This window comes from Strigops habroptila, chromosome 11, assembly GCF_004027225.2.
Source record: "Strigops habroptila isolate Jane chromosome 11, bStrHab1.2.pri, whole genome shotgun sequence".
In the NCBI taxonomy this organism is placed as follows: domain Eukaryota; kingdom Metazoa; phylum Chordata; class Aves; order Psittaciformes; family Psittacidae; genus Strigops; species Strigops habroptila.
Window position 1 is genome coordinate 10,718,333 of NC_046360.1, and position 24,892 is coordinate 10,743,224.

Genomic DNA, 24,892 nt, shown 5'->3' on the forward strand with positions numbered 1-24,892 from the left:
CTAGATTAAAATAGTCTTGCATAGCTTTCTACAGACCAGATTTTTATACAATGTCTTTTTTGACAGTTTGGGGGTGTGTGTGTGAAAACCTGCGATCCTCAGCCTGTCATGTATATACAGCCTGTAAGATCAGTGGTGTAGAAGCTGTGGTAGCACATTGTCTGTGAAAGCATCTCTGAGTAATTACTCTTGGAAAAAGGAGTTTTTATGAGCAATGTACTTTTTTTATTTAGATAAAAATATAACCTATATATAAAAATATACATGCCTGTATTTAAGGGTTGGAAGATAACTCCTTGAGCAGAATTAAGTTACCATAGAATGGACTCACATACAGAATGTTGCTTACAAGAAAAATAGAAATGTGGTAAAACTGTTTTCTTTGCTGTGAGACGATTTGGGGAATTATCAGAGAGAACAGCAAATATTTTCCAATAGGTAGTAAGAGTCACAAGGCCTGACATATTTCATTTGACATATTACAGATACAGAAATAGTCTTTGCCTGGTAATTCAGACTTCTTCAGCTAGGCAAGAAACTGTCTTCCTCTCTGCATTTACTTCTATACCTCGCATCCAGATAATGAGGTAGGGTGTACCTTGCGTCAGCTGGAGGAAGTCAGTAATAATATACAATTCCCCAGCTAAATTTCTGATGTTTTCTAAAGCTGAGGTAATTTACAGGGCCAAGAATGCAGTATGTTCCACACTAGACAAAAAGGAACATAAGTTGTACATGTATTTGGCATGAAATGTAGTTGCTTTTGTTAGCTGGGATGTGGTCAGTGACTCCAGTTAGCTCTATGCCAGGCCACCTGGTATTTCTCCAAACAGGAGTAATTCAGGAAAATGTGGTTATTTTAATCAAATCCACTTGCAGACTATAATTTAAGTATGTATACCAGTATATTTCAGGAACAGTGAGATCATTAAAAACCAAAAGGTGGGAAAATCCACAAAGACTGGGAGAACACCAAGGAATAATATTTCCAGAAAGAACAAAAACTTAGTGGTGAGAATTAACGGGGAGAAGAACAATAAAAATAAAATGGATATATGAGGATAGAAGAGGGAGAAGAACCAGCAGTGGGAGAAAACTTAAGAACATTGGAAAAACTAATAGCAAAACTTGACACACAGTACTTAACAATACTAGCAAAAGAGTGCTATGCAATGATAAATGGCAATAACAGCAGCAAAAGTAGTTCTAGGAAAAGAATATTTCACTGGTTAATACTGGAAAAGTTTAATAATTTTTACTCATTACCTAGCCTGTCTTCTATGAGTACTTAATCCTTTTGGACAAAGATTGAGGTAGATTGGATGGGGCAATGGATTTTCAAGCTTGCCAGAACCTCTATTTGGGAAGAGTCCAAGAGATATTTCTCATACTTTACTGACCCTAAGTGTGTCCACTATTCCATCCTTGGAAAATCATAACCAATCAAATCTGTGGATAAGGACTGTTTAAGGATACTTTATTCCCTTTGAAACTTGTTTTGCTGTACAGAGTGTGAATGATGAAAGGACAGATGGCATGCTTACTGCAGCAGATGGAACATCTCTTCTGTGAATGTCATTGTTGCCCAGGTGAAGTGAAATCCCAGCTGTATTAATGCAGTTCTTTTGGGTAGCAGTGCACTGCATCACTGATAAACCTGAGAACTGAGAAAATAGATGCAAATTTAATTGCATGATTTATCCAGACAGATGACTAAGAGTCAAGTGATTTCACTTCAGCACCTGTCTTTGGCCTAGCCTTTTTAGTTTTAACTTCCCTGTGCCTCAGTTTTCTTACACAATCAGAAAATAGGGTTGTTTTATTTTAACATCTTGAATTCTTTCAGATAGAAAATAAAGTAAGTATGAGCTCCTCAGAATACCAAGATCAAAAACATCACAGGAATTAGATGGTTAGAGAGTTATTAGCAAGGAATTGCTAGTCAGAGAACATGATTATGTGATTTATTTCATTATTTACTGCTTTATTCCTCTCCACACCAATGCTTTTCTCAAGCCAAGTAGGAACACATGGCATTGCTTCAAATTCTTTTCTTCTTCCCAAGATAGCTTCATTCAATGAGCAGTGTGACTCCTTTTCTTTAGAAATACCCTTAGCCCTTTGTTAAAATACCCTAGGTTCTCTACTTCTACTGCAGGTTGCTTGTAATACTTAATGTTGGAAGGACTTTCTTAGTTGAATAAAGAATTATTTTTTAATATAAAATGTTTTTTACCCTCCTTATGACTGTCTACACTTTTGGTTTTAATTTTCCTATCAAGCTTTCTTACCTTGAAACTATGCTGCAATGAACAGCAGTGTCTTCTTGTCACTTCTCTCACTAGTCTGAAATGGTCACAGTACCACGAAAGGTAGAGGTGAAGGAGCCAATACATTTAATAATCCACTCACTGGGAAAGGAGGCCCTGACTCATTTTATACCTGTTTCACAATTCAACTGGCTCATAATAGGATATTACACTATAGAAAGCAATTCAGATAGAAATACTGTGCAAATTCTCAAGCAGAAGAGAGCATTTTAATGGTAAACAAAGTTTAGAGGATCCTGTACTAGCTCTATGGACAGTACTAGCAATTACCATGGATAGCTTTTAGTAAACTCACCAAGTCAAGCAGCACAACTGCAAATATCACAAGCAGGCAACAGTATCTTCTCCTTACAAGCAAAACCTAAATACTTCCTGGTGGGCATGTCAAACCTTTTATGCCTTCATGGTGCAGCCTCATTGTCTCTCTTGCCTCTATTCACCTGTAACAGTTTAACAGGGAATGCTTAAAGGGCCCCTCTCCTCAGTACAGGGATGAAATACCTTGTTCAAAATTAGACAGATTTTCCCCCCATTATTAATTATGTCTAGACTGAAGAGTTTTAAAAGTCTTAACTCATGACTTGAGCCTCAGAGAATATTCTGGTTGAAACAGCAAGGTTGAGAATTATTACTGCTTAAACCACTGCCTTCAAGAGTATTGCAGTTCTCTTGGCAGTCCCACCCAGCGCATTATTAGCTTAAGGTCACTTAGAAAAATCCTAGCTTGAATTTAGATGTCATCAAACAGGTCAAAAGAAGGATTTTTACATGTAAGGTAAGAAAGATTAGGGCTTTTTGATGCATTTTGTAGAAATGCTGAGAAGCAAACAAAGCAATGAAACTATCCAAGCGCTATCAAATATTTTCAGCTGGTCTCAGGAATGATTAATGGGGTGAAGGGTTCTAAGTCAAATTCTGTTTAAACTTCGGGGATGTTATTTATCTAGCATCCTCTAAGAAGTGATTTTTATGAGTTTATGCTGTTTGTACAAGAGTTGCCCCTTTTCTTAATGTACATCCAAAATTTTAAAGATTTCAGTAAGAGGGTTTTCTAGAAGGACCTTGTTATACTCTGAATGGATGGATTTTTCACCAAAACAATGAAAAACCATCAGTAAGAATTATGCTGATAGATCACCGAATACGATAATTTTAAAAAATACTTAAGGTTTTCTCAGAGCCTAATTTTTCACAAGCATGAGCCAGACATTTTTGTATTGATAATAATAAAACTCATTCAGATTTTATGAAGATAATAAATGGGAACACACATCCCATAACTCTTACTGAGTTGCTCAGTTGTAATTGCTAAAGATTGAGATATCTGAATGTTGATGAATAAACTGGGGAAGAAGATCTGGAGCAAATAAACAAAACTTCACAAGCATTATCCAGTTAAGTAACTGCCATAGCACTCAGTAATGACCACACTAGAGACACATTCAGTATCATTTGAATTATTTATTTTTTTTAAATGGACAATTTAAATGTTGATGTTAGTAACCATTTTGTTTGAAATTTCTTAGAGCCCTTGGCTGAGATTTCTTGCCGTAATCATAATATATAGGGGGAACAAAAGTAGGTTGTTTTCCAGTGTGCATGTGTGTCTGTGTCTCTGTGTACGTATGTGCTTTACAATTATCAAACATATATTTACACACCAACTTTACACTGAAGTCTTTAAGAAGTCTTTTCTATGGCAGGGGAAAGAATCAACTGACCAAAGACTTAGGTCTATATGATCCATTTGAGATTTTCCAGTATCGTCCCACAGAGCTTCTTATGCATTCAAACTTTTGCCGGAATGTTAATCCATCCAGTAGTGTTTCTTTATGAGATGAAACCTGGAGCTGAGGAATGCATCTCTTCAGTTTCCTTAACTTCACTAAACTGTAAATAATTTAAATTATTAAATTGAAATATCAAGACATTTAGTTATTGTTCATATCGCTCATCTTTAACCTTCTAATAATACAGCACATTTTTAAAATAATTTAAAAAAACAACAACAAAAAAAAAATACTTTGGAGGCTATATACTACACAATCTCCATAGCTCCTGCTTCTTGGGAAATCTGTTACAATATTACAATTCCCAGAATGTATTTGGAGCAGTGGAACAGAATTGTCCGTTGGCAACTTTCACATTCAGCAATCCAGACACTACAACAATAATTTTAAAAATTGCCTTGTGATTTATTTTTTTTAATTTGTATTAAAAAAGGAACACTAACCTACTTAAATATAGTTTGGTTTTTGTGAAACACCACAAGATTTGGCAAAAAAAGGATGTAAAAGAAGACTGGTTTGATGTATAAAACTCCTTTCTAGTAGAAGAAACACTGACCTTAATTTGGCCTATTCATAGATTAATTTTATGTAGTTTTGCTGCATATTTGAAGCCTTCAAGAGCAGAATGAGCTGCTTGTCAGGTTGGAAATCACACAAAAGTTGAACACCAACAGTTCCTTTAACAGGCAAGGTGCGAAACAGTAAAGTAAAGCAGAAATGTGTACGTAGTATGTGCTGTGAGTCATGTGCACACATGATGTATGTGTATATACTGTTTGTGTGTACCAGTATTGTGGGTGCATGCCCATTCTCTATGAATTTGAGTAGTATTTTGCTAAAGCTCGCCTGTTCTGTAGCCTCTGCTTTGAACTAGCTTTTCTCCCCAACACAACCATTCTGCTCTATACCCTGCAAACAAGTTCATCTGTCGCTCGCCATCTTTTTATCTTTGTGTCAGTAAAATTTTAGGACAACTGGATGAAGAATTATTTCTTACACAGAACACGATAACACTCCCACTGTAGGAAACGGAATGCAACAAATGGAATAAAAGTGCAGTGACTGTGGTGAAAAATTATCCACAGAGTTAGGCCTCAATCTCTTTCTTCGTTTTAGTTTGGGTCTTTTTTTCGCTAGGTGGGGGGGAATTGTGTGGGCTTTCTCTCTCCAGAACATATATTTGTGAAAAATGATGTAGCAGGTTAAGGGGGCATAAGAGGAACTGTGTACGTACATCAGATTTCCCCTTTTCTCTCCTTGGGCTACTAAGCATTGCCCCATTTGTTTAAATGAGAAGTGGCAGTGGTTAGCCCCTTTTTTATCACTTCAGCAAAACAGATTAAGCCCAAGGATTCTTAGCAGAGGCCAATATATTTGAGATTGTTCTGAATGATGACATCTGTCACTGCATCAAAGACAAATTGTATGTTACTGGTATCAGTGGCGCAGGTAAAGTGTGAGTAGATCTCCTTGGTCTCCTTGTTGCGATTTAAGTCCTCAAACTGGCGTTGGATGTAGACTGCTGCCTCCTCATAAGTGTTTTGGCCTTTGTATTCAGGAAAGCAGACTGTTAAAGGGATGCGTCGGATTTTTTCTGCCAGCAGATCTTTCTTATTCAAAAAAAGAATGAGGGAGGTGTTGATAAACCAATTGTTGTTGCAGATGGAATCAAAGAGACGCAAACTTTCTGCCATTCGACTCTGTAGGGGAGGAAACAACAGTGTCAATAACAGTGTTTCAGCATAACTGGAAAGGACACAAAATATGCCTATCAATGAGCAAAATCTGCTTTTAGAAACAACTTTTGTTTCATTTGGTGACGGTCCATCTTACCTGACCATGAATTATATAGACCTTAATTCACTTATTTTGATACAATACATTTCTTCACATACATCCTTTTATCTTTTAAAATATTTGGCGACTATGGAAGAAAGTCTAAAACTGAAGATTTAGAAACAACAGGTGTAACTTGGGAAAACATGGTTGTGTTCAATCTTAGATTAGCACTATAAACACCTTCTTTAATAAAAGGAATGAATAATTTCTAAGGATTTCACACTACAGAAACATTCTGTTTAAAGTTTTTTAAAAAGAAGGAGCCATTACAGCACAATGGTAACATTGCATCGTTAGATGTGTAGTTTAGCACATCATACATACTCTGAATTTTTTCCTTGCCTTTCTTCTCCCCATTGTGTAATGGTAAGCTTGAAAGAATACACAAGAACCACAATCTACTCACTTTGGTGGGACAACTTGTGTATTTATGGGGGAAAGCTCAGTTTAGCCAGACACGTTTAACATCTTTCTGTCTGCTACCCTAGTAGGCAGACTCCATTTATGAACAATTTGGGATGACAAGCACAGTTACATATTTGGAAATAACAATCCAATGCTGCTATAAATTGAAAGCAGAAAGGTCTGTTAGAAATCAACGGCTGTCTTGAATTGTCCTGATGTGTTGCTGCTCCACCACTCTCAGGGTGCAGCTGGAGCTGTCCATGGTACCCAGCGCTCTTGGCAGGCACGGTTTATCGATTGGTTTATACTTATAAATAGGTGTCGACAGATGCAATGTCTGGAATAGAAGATATTCTAGATTATTAAAATAAACAGCACTCATTCTTTGTGGAATTACAATGTGTATCAAATAATATGTTCTTTCTACCTAAGACGTGCCATAGCACGCAGTGGCAGTGTTCTCGCAGTGCCAGCAGGTACAGTGGGTACTTCAGAAGTTTGCTTACTTTGGATAGTGAGTGTAAAACCATGATGACACGTCACTAAGTTCTTACATTCCCACCTATTCTTCTGCAATAATTGTAATAATTCTTCTAATGTTAACTTGTAATGAATTTACTGTTTTGAACACTATTAGCTACATTTCCTAGATAGATTACTCTGCAGGTATGGCACCCCTTTGTAGACACAATATTTTAGGTTTGTAAAAACCTTATGCATACATCATGAGTCACCACAGTGGTCCAGAGTAAGGGTACAGAAAGGATTTGGATATTAAAAAAAAAAAAAAAAGTATATTTTGCTTAGAAGATTATTTGCAAATATGTATGTGTTCCATTTGTCCATTTGTCTGGCTTGCATTCAGAGGTAAAGAAAATAATCTATAGAGTCTGGGTTGGGTTTTTTTTTTTTTATGTTTGACTGTGAAGTATTCTGGCCAGTTTTCCTGTTTGGAAAGTGGAGAGGATGATTTTTGCCTTCAGTAGAAGTAACAGTATTTTGGGACTAATTCTGAAATTTGTATCAGTTGTGTCTAGTGTATCTCCATTTACTTCATTAGAGTCACTCGATACTTCAACTGGTGAGATGAAGAGAGAAGAATCATTCACTGTTCATTACCCAAAAAGTAATATGAAAATATAATTTGTTTAAACTCTACTTTTTATTTAGTTTCAATAGAAAATGAAACTATCTTGTACTGTTATTAATTCAAAGGAAATTTGCAACAGTATTGGTCATGATTATTACACTAAAACAGTGTCCTGAAAAAGCTACCCCTTAAAAATGCACAGCTGCTGAACTACAGGCAGTTTTACCTAAACTTTTCAAATTACTTCATATACTTTCCTCATTTTATTTGTGTTGCTATTCCTTTCCATTTGCTATGGATTGACTTGCTCAGAATCGCATCCTCTGTTCTCAGAGTTCCATGAAGGCATTGATTTAGTGATTTTAGTGACTAATTCTGTGTTTACAGTGTTTACAGATTAAAACCAAGACAGTTGGCAGTTTCTGGTCATTTCAAAAGCTGCAGGAGCACAGGGGCACACAGTGATGGTTGGCACTGCCACAGCAGCAGTATGTAGCCATGTTGAAATCTAACCTGGAGCCTCTTAAGGCATACTAAAATACGAAGAAAATTACACAATCCCTATATTTGGTTGGGATTTGTTTGTTTACTTCTTCCTTTGTAAAGGTGGGGTTGTCTAACACTTGAGCCTACTTTGTTTACGGGCAGATTTATAGGTGTAAAAACATGGCTTTAAAAATCTGTTTGAGGGTTTATATTTTAGTTTCACCACGAAAATCCTGTCACAACAAATAACCCCCCCCCAAAAAAAACATAGATCTGTTTCCAAATAATCATCCTTTTCTTTCCTTCCCTGAATTTGTAGCTGATAATAAAACCACACAAGAAATTTTTAGTTCTGTTGAAATGCTTTTCCTACTAATTGTCTGGAAAAAAAATGGTTTAGAGCTAAATATAGGGTTTTAGCCAACTCTCTGAACGTTCATGCCAACAGAATATTGCATTTTAAGAGGTTTGTTTTATTGCCATGTTTTGTAGTGAATCATAATAATGTCCCTCTACTATCAAATCCTCAGCTGGACTCTGTAGTCGAAGGACAAAATCAGAGAGTTAAAACCTTTCATAAATTGTGAAATGCAATGACTGCGTACAAGAGGACTGACAGTTTTCAGTTATTGTAAACTTGGTGATCATGATGTAAAGAAAGAATTTGTAAACTGTGGTACCTGCCACCTCAGGAATTTCTTCTTCAATGTAATATTATTTTTATTATTTTGGTTGAATATCTGAAACTTATACAAATCTTAACTAAACCAAATAGAATTTCTTTTAGTTAAAATGCAAACAAGTTGATCAGGAATAATTTCCAACACAGATGCATGCTGTATTACACCAGTGCAAGACTATGGTTGCATGCTATAAACACTTGATATACCTTCGAAAATGAGCCCCCTAAATACATTTCATGATTGAACTATAATAGCAAAAGTGGGAAAATGTATCACTGAACAATGAGGAAATAAATATATCAGAAAGGAAACCCCAAGTCTTAGTAGGATGTCATCCATGTAGTTATGAAAACTTTAGGGAAAGAGAAATAGGCAGCATCTACTTCATATGAAGAGCATATGAGAAACCTAACTGTAGTTGCTTCAAAATGTTTTTTAACCTGTTAACGTGGAGACATGAAACAGTGCTCAATATCACTTTCCACTTAGAACTGTATGACAAACGTATAAATCCAAACCCAAGAGAAAAGAGTATACATGGCAAAACAAGGCCTGCATAAATATTAAGTAGTGGCTTGTGATTTGTGCAGTGCATCAGTTGCATTTCAAACTGCAATGCTTGATGTGTCTCAGGTTTTTATAGCCAGATGACATCTTGATATAGCTGAAAATCTTAAATAAGACGCGATATATCCACAGCTCTAAGATGAAGGCTGACATTGAAACTGAGCCTAAAGATACATGATGTATCCACTCATATAGTCCTATCCTAACATAACAGGCTCATTTCTGGTTTTGTAAAACTACTGTACATATTATAGGGAAAGTGAACTAGAGAGGGTTAAAGCTTATTATAATAATAAAAATGATAGAATAAATTATTGTACAACTCCTAAAGGAGTTACACAGATTTTCTATTAACAAGGAGGAAAATTAATGGTAGGAAAAGGCATTGTTCTTCTCTGCAGTGTCTTTTCCAGTTCAGGAATCCTGAATGGAGAAGCTAGGCAGGTGGTTAGTAAAAATGTGCTGCTGTAATTCCATAATCATACACAAGCTAGGGTATAAGCAAGATAATGCCAATGCCTTATCCAGATGGCCTTGTTGGGAGCTAATTGCAAATTCTTCTCTGAGCATGAGAACAAGGAATTGGTTGCTTAAGGGAAAGAACATGCTAAGGGACAGATGGCTGCTTCTGTTCTTGCAATAATTTGCAAACATACAAACATCCCTGGTCATGCTCTGGAACAGCAGAGGTGTGCTTAGCAGGAAAGAGTTCCAGGACAACTAAGAGTTTTCGAGAAGGAAGACCCTGTTAGTAAGTAAATAGAAAAATCACTTTGTAAGTGAAGCCAAATTGAATGTAGCATCTTCTCACAGCTTTCACATTAAAGCTTTCTGGTCACAGCTGGGAGAGCTTTGAACTTAAAAATGAAGAATTATGAAGAGAGAAACTATGACAAATAAGAGAATTAACTGCTATTTGTATTAAATACCGAAAAACTCTCTTTCTATCATTATTTGTCTTTCATCATTATTTTAAACCTGGTTGGCACTTCAGGACTGTGAAAACATCAACTAAACTAAATAAAATTTATATTATGTAAACCATAAACAATGATGAATAAAATTAGTGCAGGAATGGTGTTTGCTTTCCAGAAAAATTAGAATATCTTTAAATGTCAGTAAATCTTGGAAGAAGCAGTGGAAGCTGTTGCTATTTTCCTGTAGAGACTTTTCCTTGTGATAGTGGCTGGCATTTAGCATATGCCGGTAGCTACAAGCTATTTCACAAAATGCCATGAAGCTTTTCTTTCCATTTCAAATGTGTTCTTTCGAGATCTGCAACTTAAGACCTTCTAAAGAAAGCAGGTGAAGCTGAAGTGTTTGAAGAAGGGGTAGGGGGGTAAAGAGGTAATTGAATCTGTTGGATGTAAACATTGGGCTTTCCTTAAGGTTACTATACAAAAAAAAATTTGAATTTGTTCTGCAATAATGACAGTCTACAAAATAAATCTAAGGAAATACCGCTGCCCAACACAGTCATTGTCAAAGCAATTCAGGAATTCAAACTATGTTTGAATAGATATATAATAAGAAGGTAGAGGAAAAGCAGAAGAATTTTGCAGAAGAAAACACAGATGATGCAGAAAGCAAGGAACAGCTTGGGTAAATAGAAAGAGATACTTTTTTGTTTAAAAAAAGCCTAGATTGAGTGCTAGATGAAAGGTCCTTCCTGTCTGGCAGTTAGACAGTCCTGATTGAGTGCTGGCTAAGAGAGACTTGATTTAAAAGGAAAAAGACTATTGCACGAGTCATCTTTTGTTCAAAGAAAGAAGACTCCTACAAGAATGCACAGCATCAGATGGCTGTGGGTCTAAATGGGGAAAAATGATGATAATTTCACGAGTTACAAAAAATATTTACTTTCATGTAAAATGAAAAAGGAACGACTGGAGAGAAGTAAATAGGCAATCCAATTTACTCTATATAACTCTCAAATAAAAAAAATAAGAACCTCACTGAGGTAGGATTAAACCGGGATAAAACACTTTTCCTGTGTTGTCCTGTATACACCTGTTTCCAGCCTTGGCTCCTCCCAGAGGGGACAGGATAACCAACAGGGGTTTGACTAGATAAAATTATTTTGCCTATCCAAACTCTTTCTTTCTAATCCTGTGATCCTGAAGTTTTCCTGGAAAATGCTGCAAATTCTAAAATGTCAAAATTAGAAAGGGTGAAATATAAGGGTAAGTCCCTTTGTGGATTCATTAAGAAGTGTTCTTAAGTCACGTAGCATCTTAACTTATACTCCAAGTAAACTCATTATCCCATCACCCGGGTAACGTGTTCCATTAGTCTAAAACCACTGCAGGAATTTCTGACAAGTTACGTGGTAAACAAAACAGGAAGGAGGGCAGGATAACAGCTATGTCAATATAGCACCTATCATATGGATATGTACATGCATGTGCCATCTATTTCTGTCCTTCCTACCAAAAATTCCTTTCACTGTCTTGCACATGTAAGAGGATGCAGAAAGGTGGAAAACTAACATAACACGTTATGTATATACGTGTACTTTATGCCACTGCAATAAAGGGAAAGTGAAGGGGATAATAAAAGAAGGCTTTATAGTAGAGGAACCTCTACTATGAAATGAACACATAGAAGGCTAAGAACCACTGATGTTATGAAGTAGAGCCCCAAAGAAATCTTGTGTGATTTTGGATAGGAAGATACCTATTTATATGGTGAGGGCAAAAAAAAGTTTGCTTCCAGTTTTTTTAAACAGATCCATCCTCAAATCAGGAGGAAAAATTATACTAGGAAACAAAATCTTTAAACTACCAAATGAATTCGTCATTATTTTAAAGGTAATGTCCTGTAATTGTTTCTACTTACAGTTTGTAGGTGAAAATGTAGAAGAGGTAGAGGAGGCAGTAGTCAATATTGATAGCTCTTTTTCAGAGAAGAAAGGGAAAATAAACCTGACAAAGCAGTCCTGCAGCATACTGTGTCCCTTGATGATTTCCTCTGGAGTATTACTACTGTCTTCACAGCAAATTCTGCAACATAACTGAATGTGGCAGCATGAACGAGAATTACATGGGGACCTTTAGTCTTGGCTATTATAAAAGATGACAATGAAACCATTACAAATATTTTATCATGTATGATCTCTGTGACTGGAAAATAATTGTAGTGTTACTAAGGCTTACTGTGGACTAGACTACACAAAGCAGATTTAATTGGGACTATTACTTTAACGGAGTCCTGAACATTTGTCTTTGAAAACTGATTCCTGCAATTTTTAGGTGTGCACTGAAACAGCAAGTCACGTCTGTAGGAGTATGTGATAAGTTAAGCATTGTTATGTATTAGGTACATATGGGTGCCAGTGACAGACTGGGGTAAACCGCTCTTTAGTACTATCTATCAAAACTGTTTTATATTCCTAGATCAGGAACAATACAGATTTGTTAATCCTAGTGAGTATAGTCTGACACCAAGCTATGATTATACTAAGGAGAGTGCCTGAGCTGAGAAAGAAGTTTGATTAAATTTTCTGACATCAGGATTAGATTTTGAGCCTGGGAATTTCCAAGTAAAGGAAGAGGACAACAGGTACTGCTGCTAGGACTTAAAAACTAAAGGGAACCTAAAGAAAGGATATATAGAAAACTCCCGGAAGTACAGAGGAAAAGGTTACTGAGTTCAAGGATCAGAAAAAGTGTGGCATTCATCATTTAATAGGAATGCTAGAAGATCCTGATAAAGGCTACTGCAGTACGTCTAGCCAAGGTATTAAAGGCTGTTCCACTACAAGGAAGGAGGCAGAATAGAAGTGGAGAAATACGTGTAGATTGAGTTATTGCTTGTGAGTAGCTGTACCTAGCTTCTAAGCAAGCTGAGGTACAAAAAAAAGAATGTAAGTCATAACGTGTGCATGTGATAGCTGTCACATTATATTTATACATATATTTATCACTTCTCATAGGAGAATTACAAGTCCAGAGAAAAGTTCTAGAAAAAGCTGTGTTCAGGAGAATAGAAATACGGAGCCGTCAGTATTGGTCCTGTGCCCGACAGAAGAGCAACACAAGGCAACGTTTCTGGGAATGAGTAATTGGGCTAGATTGGCAAAAGAAATGCTACTACAGCTGATGCAGGCCAAAGAAACCTAAAGTGACAATGGGTCAACATATTTAAACCTCAAAATTATATAGATAGTGTCCATAGGGCAGCGCTGCCAGGGCTGTAGTAAAAGTAAACAACATACATAGTATCATAGAATATACCTCTTTTCACAGGCCTCCATTTAATCATTTAAGTGGGCAGGTAGCTTGTTTTTCTCCTTCAAGGAACGTTGCTGGTTCAGGTCAACAAAACTTTATATTACATAAGCCTCTTGACATTAAGAGTTAGGAGAGCTTGCACTGTGTATTATTCTGAGGGGCAAGCAGTTTTAAGAGGACAAACGTGCCATAAAAAGAACATAAGAATAAATATTCAGCGTCTTCAGTAGTGCCAGAAACCTAAGATTTCCTGAGCGCAAATTAAGATAGTTCTTAACTCAGTTCTAAGAAACAAATTAGCAGCATATAATACCTATGCTTGCTCTTTTTTTAAGCATTGTACAATATTCCAAGTAAACTGCATATTTCTGGAGTTTAGGAAAAATCCAGTTTAAAAACATTTTCTTGTTAAAACCTATTAATTTAAGATTTCACTATTCTTGATATCCAGTAGCATGAACACTTTAATACTTTAATTGTAAATATCTGGATGTTTTATCCTTAGATAAAAGTAAGGATATATATACTAACGCAGGCCAGGGGCTTTATTTCTGGTAACATAGTTCATTTCATTTCAACACTTACTGTTTTCAAGCGTGGTGGGTTATTTGGTTTTATTTTCTTTCAGGCCTTTAGATTATTTGCTTAGCTCAAGGGAAAAGCAGCATTTCAAGCACATACCCAACATAGCTGAAATGTTGCTTAGTTACAAAAAAAAAAAAAAGGTCCAGGACTTTAGCTGTCCTCATCTGAGACCTTTAAGCTTAATATCAGCCTTCTTCGTCTAGGCAATAAGTAACTTAATGCTGCACTGACCTCCAAGGGAAGGCTGAGAGAACTGGGCTTGGCTGGGCTGAAGAGAAGGCTAAAGGGTGATTTAACAGCCTACAATTACTTGAGGCATAGTTACAAAGATGATGACGCTAAACCAGCAGTATCAGATGGGATCAGATGAAAGAGTTATTGGCAATGAGCACTAATTGCAGCTTGGGACATTCAGATTTGATGTCAGAGAAAAATTTTCCCTAGAAGATGAGCATAGCACTGGGATAATTTGCCTAGAAATTTTGTGAAATCTCCATCCAGAGAGGTTTTCCTCATTCAACTAGACAAAGCCGTAGCTGGCCTGATTTACTGTTGGCAATAGTCCAGACCTGCAGAGATCACATCCAGCCTGTTTCCATAATTCCATGAATTGTAAAAACAGAGTTATAATGGAACACATACATGAGAAGTCAATTTAATGCATGCAGTTCTGAGCAAATCTCAAACTTTTCATCCTGAAGAGGCAAATTCAAGCATAAGGAATACCCTTTTGATGGGAAGAGTTATACTACACTCAATATCCTGTTGGTGAGACAGAATGAAAAGGAAATGGTCAAAGAATGGAGCGGTGGCCTTTGTGGAATACCCATTTTTTATTGTTTTCTATTCTTCCAAGCTCTCTGAACCTTAGAGTAGCCCTTAAGCTAATAAAATACTGCAGAAATCTGGATGAGAACTACATGAAAATACACAAGTAAAAAGAAAAGTGTTTATTCACTGATGCAGACTGTTGACTAACCGAGCTTTTGTATTTTTTTACCTAACCCAAGCTCTGGCTGATAGATTATGTGTAAAGAAACAATTCTTCTCATTGCACCTTCTTTGAAATGTGCCTTTTTCTAATACCTCGGGAGCAGGTGGGGAAGAGTGTTAACAGGGTCAGTATTGGTTCCTGTCACCCAGACAACTGTGTGCCTTAATTGCACGTATAAGAGAATTTTATTTTTTTTTTTTAAGTGAAATACTCCCATTACTTTTTACCACTAGAATCCACTAGCAAGTTTAACAATTTGGTGTAACAGAATAATGGCAGGGGGACAGTTTGCAAAATCCAGTGACTGTGAATGCCCTTTTCTCTGGATAAAGAACATTTGAAATCTGAAACATTGGGTTGGACAAGAGTCCAACCTGATTATTATAGAAAGAAAAGAGGACTTCTTGGTTAAGTAGGTTTTCATTTCAAAACAGACAAGCCCAGCTTTAAAACAGGACTTTCTGGCTATTTATGAAAGCTCATACATATAAGTAAGATGAAGGAGTATTTCCAGCAGCAGAATTAGAAAACACAAAAAGCACCATCAGGAATTATCATACGTGTGGAATGACTATCATACCAAAAAAAAAAAGGGGGGTGGGGGGGGTGGGAAGAACCTAGTGCTCTTCAGCCTGGAAAAGGAAATAGCTGAGAGAGAACACAGTAGAGCTCATAAAATCATGAATGGTATGGAAATGGTGAATAGTGAATGGTTTTTGCACCATTTCTTACAATGCAAGAAGAAATCTCAAATTCAGTCATATGACAGCAGACAAGTATTCTTCTATGCAGTGCATAATTAAATGTAAAACTGTCATGAGGTGTTAGCGAATAATCATAGTATAAGTCATAAAAGTGTAATTGGGTTCAAAAAGCAATTAAACTAAAAGGGCACTTAAACAGAAAGATGTTGATCTGTTATCTGGTAGGGTATACTGCAGGAAGCCTCAGTGTATGTTTGATCTGTTCCCATAGTCTTTCCCAAATATCCTCTGTTGCCCACAGCTGGACACAGACTACTGCTATTTCTCAGATTGTGTGACATCTGGAGAAGGACACATTTTGCCCTCACAGCTTAAGCAGCTGAAACTCTTGCAGGAACACTGGCTTTTCATTTTATTGCATCTTTGAAGATATTTTAGGTAGGATGCTTACAGAGTTTGGTGCAGCTACAGCTCTTGTGGGAACAATGACTATCTTCCCTTTTTATCCCATCTATGTTGCAAGATTAGTGCAGCATGCTTCAGAAGCAAGTGGTTATTTCAGATCTTTTAGCAGCCTTGCCTATAATTCTAACACAGTTCTTGCCACCATGCTTGTTTTTAGGTTGCCTCCTACTAACCTGGAAGAAATCATAAAGGCTGTAGGGCACACAGGTCAGTGTTCAGAGTCAAGGATGAAAGAAAGAACAGGGAAAGCAACCTCAATGAAAAAATGCAAAGCAACATCCAACAGAGGGTCTAAATCTGGGTCTGATCTTGGCTTTTTTGCATAAGCTGAGAGGAGTACTGCATGCAAAAGCAGCATGTTTAGCAGCATGGAATAAAAAAGAATCATGTCTTGATTTTCCATAAATTCTTCTGGTTTTCAGCAGCATTACTGGAATTTCGATCAAATCAGTTTGGAGAGATAATTTCCATGAAATCTTTTTTCTGCTCTCTACTGCTCTGATGCTTCTGGTGTCTCAGCCCTTACTGGAACCAACTTGCAAATGCTGAAATCAGAGCTGCCTATGTAGTGCTACTCATGTAAATCTCATGTTACAGGAACACATAGGGTTTATTCATTGAAGCCTGTCTCATTCATCTTGCAGGATGGACAATATCATGTGCTAGTCAATATTTTTCTTTATTGTCACAACTAAAGTTACAGACTCATGCTTTACTATAAACTTACTGTTTGTGAACTGCTCAAAAGACAGAATTACTAGTTTCTTCTCAAGCTTATAATTATTGTCTCTGAATATTTCATTGGCTGCATTTGTTTCCACATCTCGTTGTCAGATCAAGAGGTACTATTAAAAGCAATTTATAAGCAGGGAATAATACAATCTCTAAAATGAGAAATTACAGTTAGAAAGAACCCAGTAATTCTAGGCACCCAACCTAATTTTCAGGAACCTAATTTTTCAGCACATGTATTTATTTAACAAAGTTTAATAGGTTTTTCAAGCTATCATTGATATGTGCCGTAGCTCTGAGTAATCAGACTTACTAGAAATGAAATCACAAGATCTCCAATGAGGTCCCTTGGATAAAAGTAAGAAAGAATGTGGGATTACCTATGAATGTTTTAACTTAAGCAACTGATTTGGAACCAAAAAGTAAGGAATGTGGACCTATGCCAGGATCTGGTACAGTTATTCAGAGTAGCCATATGAACTTTCTCTGTTTTCCTGTAATCCTATGTTCCGTTAATTTGATATTTTCCTCCCTCTGCAACAGACGATGGCAGCGTTCCTACAGTTGCCAGTCTTATGGATCACATAAGCCCTCATTAATCGTAGCAACCCCATTATATTCATTGAATGAGGCAGAAAATCCATGGAAAAAACCCATCATCACTATAAAGCCTGAATCAAAACATAGAGAAACAAGATATTCAAAATAAGGTTACACCAACAATCTTCTCCCATTTCCTAACTCAATTATTTGATTTCACCAGATCACTTAAACCCCACGCCACCGCATCCTCCACCCACAATCTAAACTTACTCCCAACTTTCTCACTCTTCCCGTTGTTTCTCCTCAGACTTATACATTCCAGATGAGAAACAGCGCCTATGTAATTTTGTACCATTAGAGGCTGAACAGATCTCCCTAAAGATGATCTATTCCATTCAGATTAGCACACGAATTTGCACAGTTCAAATTAATTCAAATTTGCAAGGCAATGAGGAAGAAACCCAAGTGTGACACAGGGGCTGTGCCAAATATTAAGGAGATCTTGTTAAAATTGTTAGATTTTTATTATTTTTCTTTTCTAATAATGGGTGAAAATATTTTTTCCACTTGCAAACAGGTAACCTTTGTTTGAAAACTCAGCATACAGTGCACCATTTGAAGGGCAGAATTAGTGTCTGCTCACCCCAGCTTTCTCATCTCTAAACTGGTACAATAAGACTCCTTAGTCATCTTGGTGTGTGTAAGTGTATCTGCATCTGATAAAGGATCTTGGCTGTGACTATTTCTACATTGATTCTACTGTACTATTCTAAAATTCCTTCTCTCCTACACTGGGGACAAGTTCTTGTGGTGCTTTACGCTAATCCTGGAATTCACAGTGCTAGGAGATAAGGCTGTTCCTTTTCTACATCCGTCGCCAAATTTTAATCATTATATATGTGACTTTCATGTACACTGGATTTTTTTTCCTAAATTATGGGATACCACATTACTTTGCCACCTAATAATTCCAACTGAAACCAATAACTGTGATCAAGAGGGATGTTAGATGCTTCAAGACTGATTGAGTTACACACAGTGAGGGCCTGTTCACAAGGCAGTGTCTTATGGGTCTCTCCTGCCCTCAGAAGACAATAAAAACAGAATAATTTTGGTCCACTGAGTCTTGAACTTCGCCTAATCACAGAGTAAGAACTCAGGATGCCTTCTCCTCCAACCTGTTTTACGTTGCATTAAGTTCCTCTTCAGGTTTCCATGGAAATAGGAGAGAAGTGTGCTTATATTCTTGGCATTAAAATATTCATAAAAAGAGACAAGGTTTGTATGGTAGATGCTGTATTGCTGAAGCAGGCAGTCAAAAACTTAAGCTCCTTGTATGTAAAGAATCATATGCATAAGTGAATGTATTCTGGGGTGAACAGCCCCAGAAAACAGTCTTCACATGGAGAGGAGGAGGAATAGGTAGTATAACTCTGACCTGCAGAGAAAGCAGGGGTTTTTGCCTGGAATGCAAGACTTTCCAGAGTAACGCAAAATAAAATGCTGCTAAGATTTTACTATTAGAAGTTGAAATCTTTCTCAAGGGAACAGAAGATGACTTAAACATACTACAGAGGCACATGTTGTGCTAATGATCACATATTTCAACCAAAATGTCTTCTCTAATAAAAAATTGTGTTTCTTGAAACAGAATTCTTGGGTTGCTGTCGACAGCCAATATATTAAAACCTTTAAACCCAAAGTAAAATCTATCTTCTTCATAGAGAAAGTCAGTTTATAAACCTGATGTTTGAGCAGACCCATGAAAATCACATTAACAGCATTTTAGATTTTCCAATTTAAAATGGGCAAGTAACAATTAATTGCATGTATTTAAAAATAGACAGAAGCAGACTTTGATTAAAAACGTACATCTAGTTGTCCTTGTAGTTGTACTGTATGTGCTAGAAGGGCAATGAACTATATAATGAATATAAGACTGATTCCTCTCTGAAATCTTAACACTCATCATAGATGCAAGCCCACATTTACACATCAGGACCACAAAAAGTAAACTATGAGCCATGCCAGAAGGATGTCTTCACTATCCCTGAATGCAGAAACATACACTTACTGTTCTTCATGATGGACATAGTAGGTTGGATGACTCTGCCATTTATCCTATATGCCCTTGCAGTGGCATTACACAGGTAACATGAAAAGTCTGCCTTAAGCCTTTCCTGGGTTATTTCCAGCAACGTCTGCCAGAGGCCAGATGGAGCACATACTACTGGACTAAAGAAATTTCAGTCTGATTCCTGCAAAGAGCTCTTAAATACAGAGTAGACTGTCATTATCATCACCTCTTGGCACTCCTGCCTCTCTAGCACCTAATGGAGTCTTGAGAAATATTCCAAGATATCATCTATTCTCTTAGAAGTGGAAAAAAATCTACTACAATTTTCAGCTTCAAGTCTTACTGTAACGCTGCATGTACATAAATAACTGTTGAAATGTGCAGGTATTGACATGGATTAGTGGTGGACCTGGTAGTCCTGGGATAAAGGTTGGACTTGATGATCTTAAAGGTCTTTTCCAACCTCGCTGAATCTATGATTCTGTGTATGGCGCTTACTAAAACTGAGATTTTTTTTATAAGTACAATAAACTATATCACAAAATCTAGTTAAAAATCCTTGATGGATACAGTATTAACAGTAAAGAAAGTTTAGCACATAAATCCAGGCAATGTCAATCATGCCAACATACCTACGTTAGAATTCCCCATGACCAGCTCTGTGTTTTGAAATTCAAACTGCTTCTATATCTAGTAGGTTTACATACATATACACACACACATACCCAGACAAATAAAAATGTTTTGTATTGAAATGGAACTTCAACAGTAACTAGTTTGACATTAAATAGAAGAAATGGAAGAGAAGAACTTAGATAAAAATTAAAGGAAGCCATTTTCTTTGGCTGTAATATTCAGAGAACAGTATATGAAACACTAGTGAGACAAAAAACAGCATGACATTTTGAAGGTGATAACAACTAAGTAGAAAAGGATAAAAATTATTAGATTTGGAGTAGTGCTAAGGATAGTCTAGATTACTTTTAATGATTTTTTTTCAGTTGTGTGTTTCAATGATTTTTGATTAAAATTCTTTTTCAGTAATACCATTATTTATCCAGTTGATTGAGGCATAATATGAAGATAGAAACCTCACTTTTCTTTCTTATTTCTGCATTAGTTACAAGGGTCTGATGAAATTTACATATAAATTTTATTTGCTTTACAGGATGTTGAAAGAACAAATATCAAGTCAAACCTGCTTGTTTTCTAACAAACACCCTTTTTTTGGCCTCTATGATATACTTTTTCTGACTTTCTTAGTTGATCAGCATTAGTTCATACAGTGTTCTACACTGGCACAGATGCAACCTTAATGTGACTCAGGAAGCAGTTGAGTGACCACAACATTCTGTAGCTGAGTTTTTTCACCATTTTCCAAAGAGGCAACAAACAAGGAATGTGTATATACACATATATGCATTTATATATCTATTTACTCACTTTATGACAAGTTTCAATACTTGTTTTCACATTCAAACACTGTTCTTTCTGCTTCATTTCTGCCCACTAATTTAATAAATACTTGTATTTATTTCAGATGCCAGTTAGAAATCCAGGTCTTAAACCAACTACACAACACAGCACTCGCACATTCTGGAGGACAGCCACTCCAGCTCTGTTCTTCCATTGGCTAATACAAGTCTATTCCATTCAAACTAACAGTGAGCATATTCACAATTTTGGCAAGGTTTTTGTCTTCTAAGTTGTACCACTATAACTTCACCATTTCTACACATCTCTAAAAACTTCAAATGAAAATATCTTTCAAAACTCCTAAAATGAGGTAACATCAAGCAGCAAGCACCTGAGCTAGAAATCAGCAGCACAGAATGGTTCAGATCTATTATTATGCAGACCAACTTGGATTTAAAACAAAACCAACCAAACAAAAACTCCCAAAACAAAACAAGGGATAAACCTAAATGAGTCCACTTTAGAATAATGCAGACCATGGCTGAGCATACAAAGAATCACACCACTTTTTCTAACTAAAGAAAATATTTGGAAGTGTCGATCCTGATTTGAAAAGGCATGACAACAGCCAAAAACTATCCACAAGGAAATGACACTGAATCCCAAGTCATGCCTTCCTTTCTAATGTTGCCTCATGACAATTTGAAACATGGCTGGGTTTTTTTATCTTTGTATTTGATATAACAGTATTAGGCAACGTCAAATTACACCTATAATTGGCAAATATACCTTTGATCTCTTGCTTCTTATACTTTGCAGTTGTGGCTATATGTAGATATACATATATCTGCAGGAGCAGAACTTATTTTTATTCCTATCAAGAAGGGTACTTTTAAAAAAATTGATTTCCTTGAGTGCTTTCTTCACTTACTAACACCAGCATTCCTTGTCAACGCATTTTTCTATTTTAAATATTCATGTTTTGAAGAAGGCATTGAATGACTTGAGTATGGCTTTTGTATTCTCCGAACAAGGTGACATTTCTTTGACTCCCTGTGGCCTTTTTGTTTTAAATTTCCCCTTGAGCAGAACAGCAGTGGTAACATCTTAGAAAAGCTGCATCACTCCCTTTTACTCAGGATGCCTTCCTGAGTAAAAGCCTTACTTCACTTCCATTTGACTGTCACCCCAAAGAGAATTTATTAAAGGACTTCTTTACAACTATAGTGCAGCTTAAATCTTGTCTTAGGGTGGATCACAGGATATTTTGTGGAATTTAAAGTCTGAATGGGAAGGACCCACTTAGATACCCATGAATTAGCTAGTTTAGCAGATAGTATCAAGAGAAAATTATAGTAATGTCTGTGTTCTGGAGTGCTAATATTATGGTGTCAGGGGATTTCTTGCTTGTTTTTAAAATAGATGCCCTATCTTTTGCATTAATATAGAGGAGAGGGGAGGTGCTGGTACACAATAGTTACTGAAGTATAGAGCTTATTTTGTGACCATGTAGTTTGGAAGTGTGAACGTTCAGCGATCTACAGGTTCTCTCCTTCCTCTACTAGCAGAAGGTATAATTAATTCCTTTGTATACTATATTTCATTTTGCTATTAAAACTTACTACACCATTTCCTCTCTTAGAAGTGAATGGAGATATATTAACCTAATCTACATCTAAACATCCCTGGAAACAAACATACATCCTGTATTTCCATGTCTCATTCATTCTCAGTATTTAAATTTGCTACTTAATCAAATTTTGTTAGATATATTCTGAATTTTCCTCTTATTTTGTGAAATTGTACTTCATTTTATAAGCTTTAGAGATTAAATGTAGCCCCATAATGTGGAAATACAGCTCCATGACATTCAATTTCTCAATGCAGATGTCTTCTAGGTCCAATCAGAGCTGCTCGATATGAAAAAGACATGGGTTTGATTCAACAGCCTTGTTTTCATAGGATGATAATAATTAATCTTGTATTGCAAAGGTACTGCAAAAATTCTGTGGATATGTTTCATACGAGACTAGCTGCTGATCAGTGAGAAATTATAACACCTGTGTTAAGCTATAGGCCCCGATAAACCGACCTTGCCAGTGAAGCTGGAAAAGGAACGACCCTACTCCTGCAGTGCAGTGGAACATCCCTCTGTTACACCATCACATCTGTCTATGAGGTCACACTGTAAATATAATCAGTAAAACTGATCCAGCAAAAAAATAGCTCATTTCAGAGAATGTAAGCAAGCAGCATAGGAAAATAAAAGAAAGAAGGTTTGGAAGTCTATATTAGACTTGTTGCCAAGGCTATGATGACATCGGGCTACCTCTAAGCAATGCGTGAAACAGATCAATACATAGTAAAACTAAGATAGGATTAAAATCAGGTCTCTGCTATGTTTGTACAGTGTGGTGATAACTGTATTATGTAAATAGTCAGCAAAGAGCACTGGAAAAAAAAATAAAAATCTTGCCTTTCTTCCCTTCCACCTACACAACCAACAGGATTTCTTCATGCTTCTGAAAATACTCTCTGGGGAAGAAGCCGCCTGTATTCCCACCCTCCCTTGCACCAATACATAGTATCTATTTAAAACTAAACGGTCGTTTCCTGAGATCACCGAGCAGAGGTTGTGTGTTAGCCAGCAGGGACAGGCTTCCCTTCTCCTTCCCCTACCTCCTGCCTTCAACATCTCTCAAGTCTGTATAATGGGTCCTACAATTAGCCAGATTTTGCCTCCTCCTTTAGCATCCACATTCCTTTTGATAATTCTGTTACAATACTTGGCAGCAGTTATGGAATAACTGTATATACCTCAGTGGATAGGCAAAAGAAACAAAATTAGGACAAGATGGAAAAAATACAAAACTAGAAGTACTTACAGAGTTATCTTCTGTAATTGAAAAAACTATTTCACAACTCCAAACTATTTAATGAAATTTTGAAGTCTCACCTGCATAAAACTTGCACTTCCTTTCACCTACTGCAAATGAAACATCTGCTACAAAATGTCATTAAAATTTCACCTCTTCAGAAAGACTCTCATACATTTGAACCCTGAGTACATTTAATGTTCTAAAATAGCCATAAAACCCAACATTCTTTTAATCATATAAAATCTAATCGGAAGCAGGAAATACACTGACTTATCTCGAGTTTTATTAATGACTCTTACTCAGAGTTACTTTACTTATTTTACTCATTACAGAGATTTGAATCCTGAGCATTACTGAAATTGTTCTAATAGTATAAACAAGCATTTATATCCTAGGTGGTCAGTTTATCTGAACAAAAATATAAGCTCCAGCCCTTAAAAGACCATTAAATAGGCAGCCTCCACTATCATACTTTGACCCTTGAGGAGAATGTAATAGACATTTATATTCTAGGACCAGGATGTAATATGAAAGACAATTAAAAAAAAAAAAACCAAAACCAAAAAACCAACAAGCTATGAAAACCAGACATTTTAAGCCTTGCTATCAGAGTATTTACTATATAGAGACCGTGGTTTTCATTTTACAAGAATAAAGGTATTTTTAAAATAGATGTATGTAAAAATAAACACTTCAGTATGTCAAAATAATAGCAGTAAAAGCCCAGAATGTTCTCAAAAAAACCTGCAAATCATAAGGCAGATGACCAGTGCATACGACTGAAGACCCATCAGGATTGTTATTTGTATCTATAAAATCAGCCTGGGTTTCAGCATGTTTATTAGTAAATCCTTTTTTGAAAGACATTCAAAACAAGGGTATTATGGTAATATAGCAGCCTGTTAAACCTATTATCTCAGCTCTACGTGCAACAAATACCCTGAGATATTTTTATGCTACAAAAAACGTTTAAGTAAATATCTCTTTCAAGAAAATTTTTTTATAAGCCATACTCATCTGGAACTGAGCAAAGCAAGACAGAACAAGGAAGATTAAGCTATTGACGCAAGATGAT

General features: G+C 36.3%; 2 protein-coding genes across 5 annotated transcripts in view; one reads left to right on the forward strand and one right to left on the reverse strand.

Annotated features, from left to right (window-relative positions):
* RSPH14 (radial spoke head 14 homolog) overlaps positions 1 to 24,892 on the forward strand; it is a 92,270-nt gene that overhangs the window by 7,091 nt on the left and 60,287 nt on the right. The window lies entirely within an intron of this gene.
* The window catches only part of GNAZ (G protein subunit alpha z), a 64,437-nt gene continuing 43,316 nt past the window's right edge, over positions 3,772 to 24,892 (reverse strand). For both annotated transcript variants that reach the window (XM_030501512.1, XM_030501514.1), the window contains one exon: positions 3,772 to 5,820. In XM_030501512.1, coding sequence (XP_030357372.1) covers positions 5,476 to 5,820 — 345 coding nt within the window. In that variant the 3' untranslated portion in view covers positions 3,772 to 5,475. The remainder of the gene's footprint in view (positions 5,821 to 24,892) is intronic.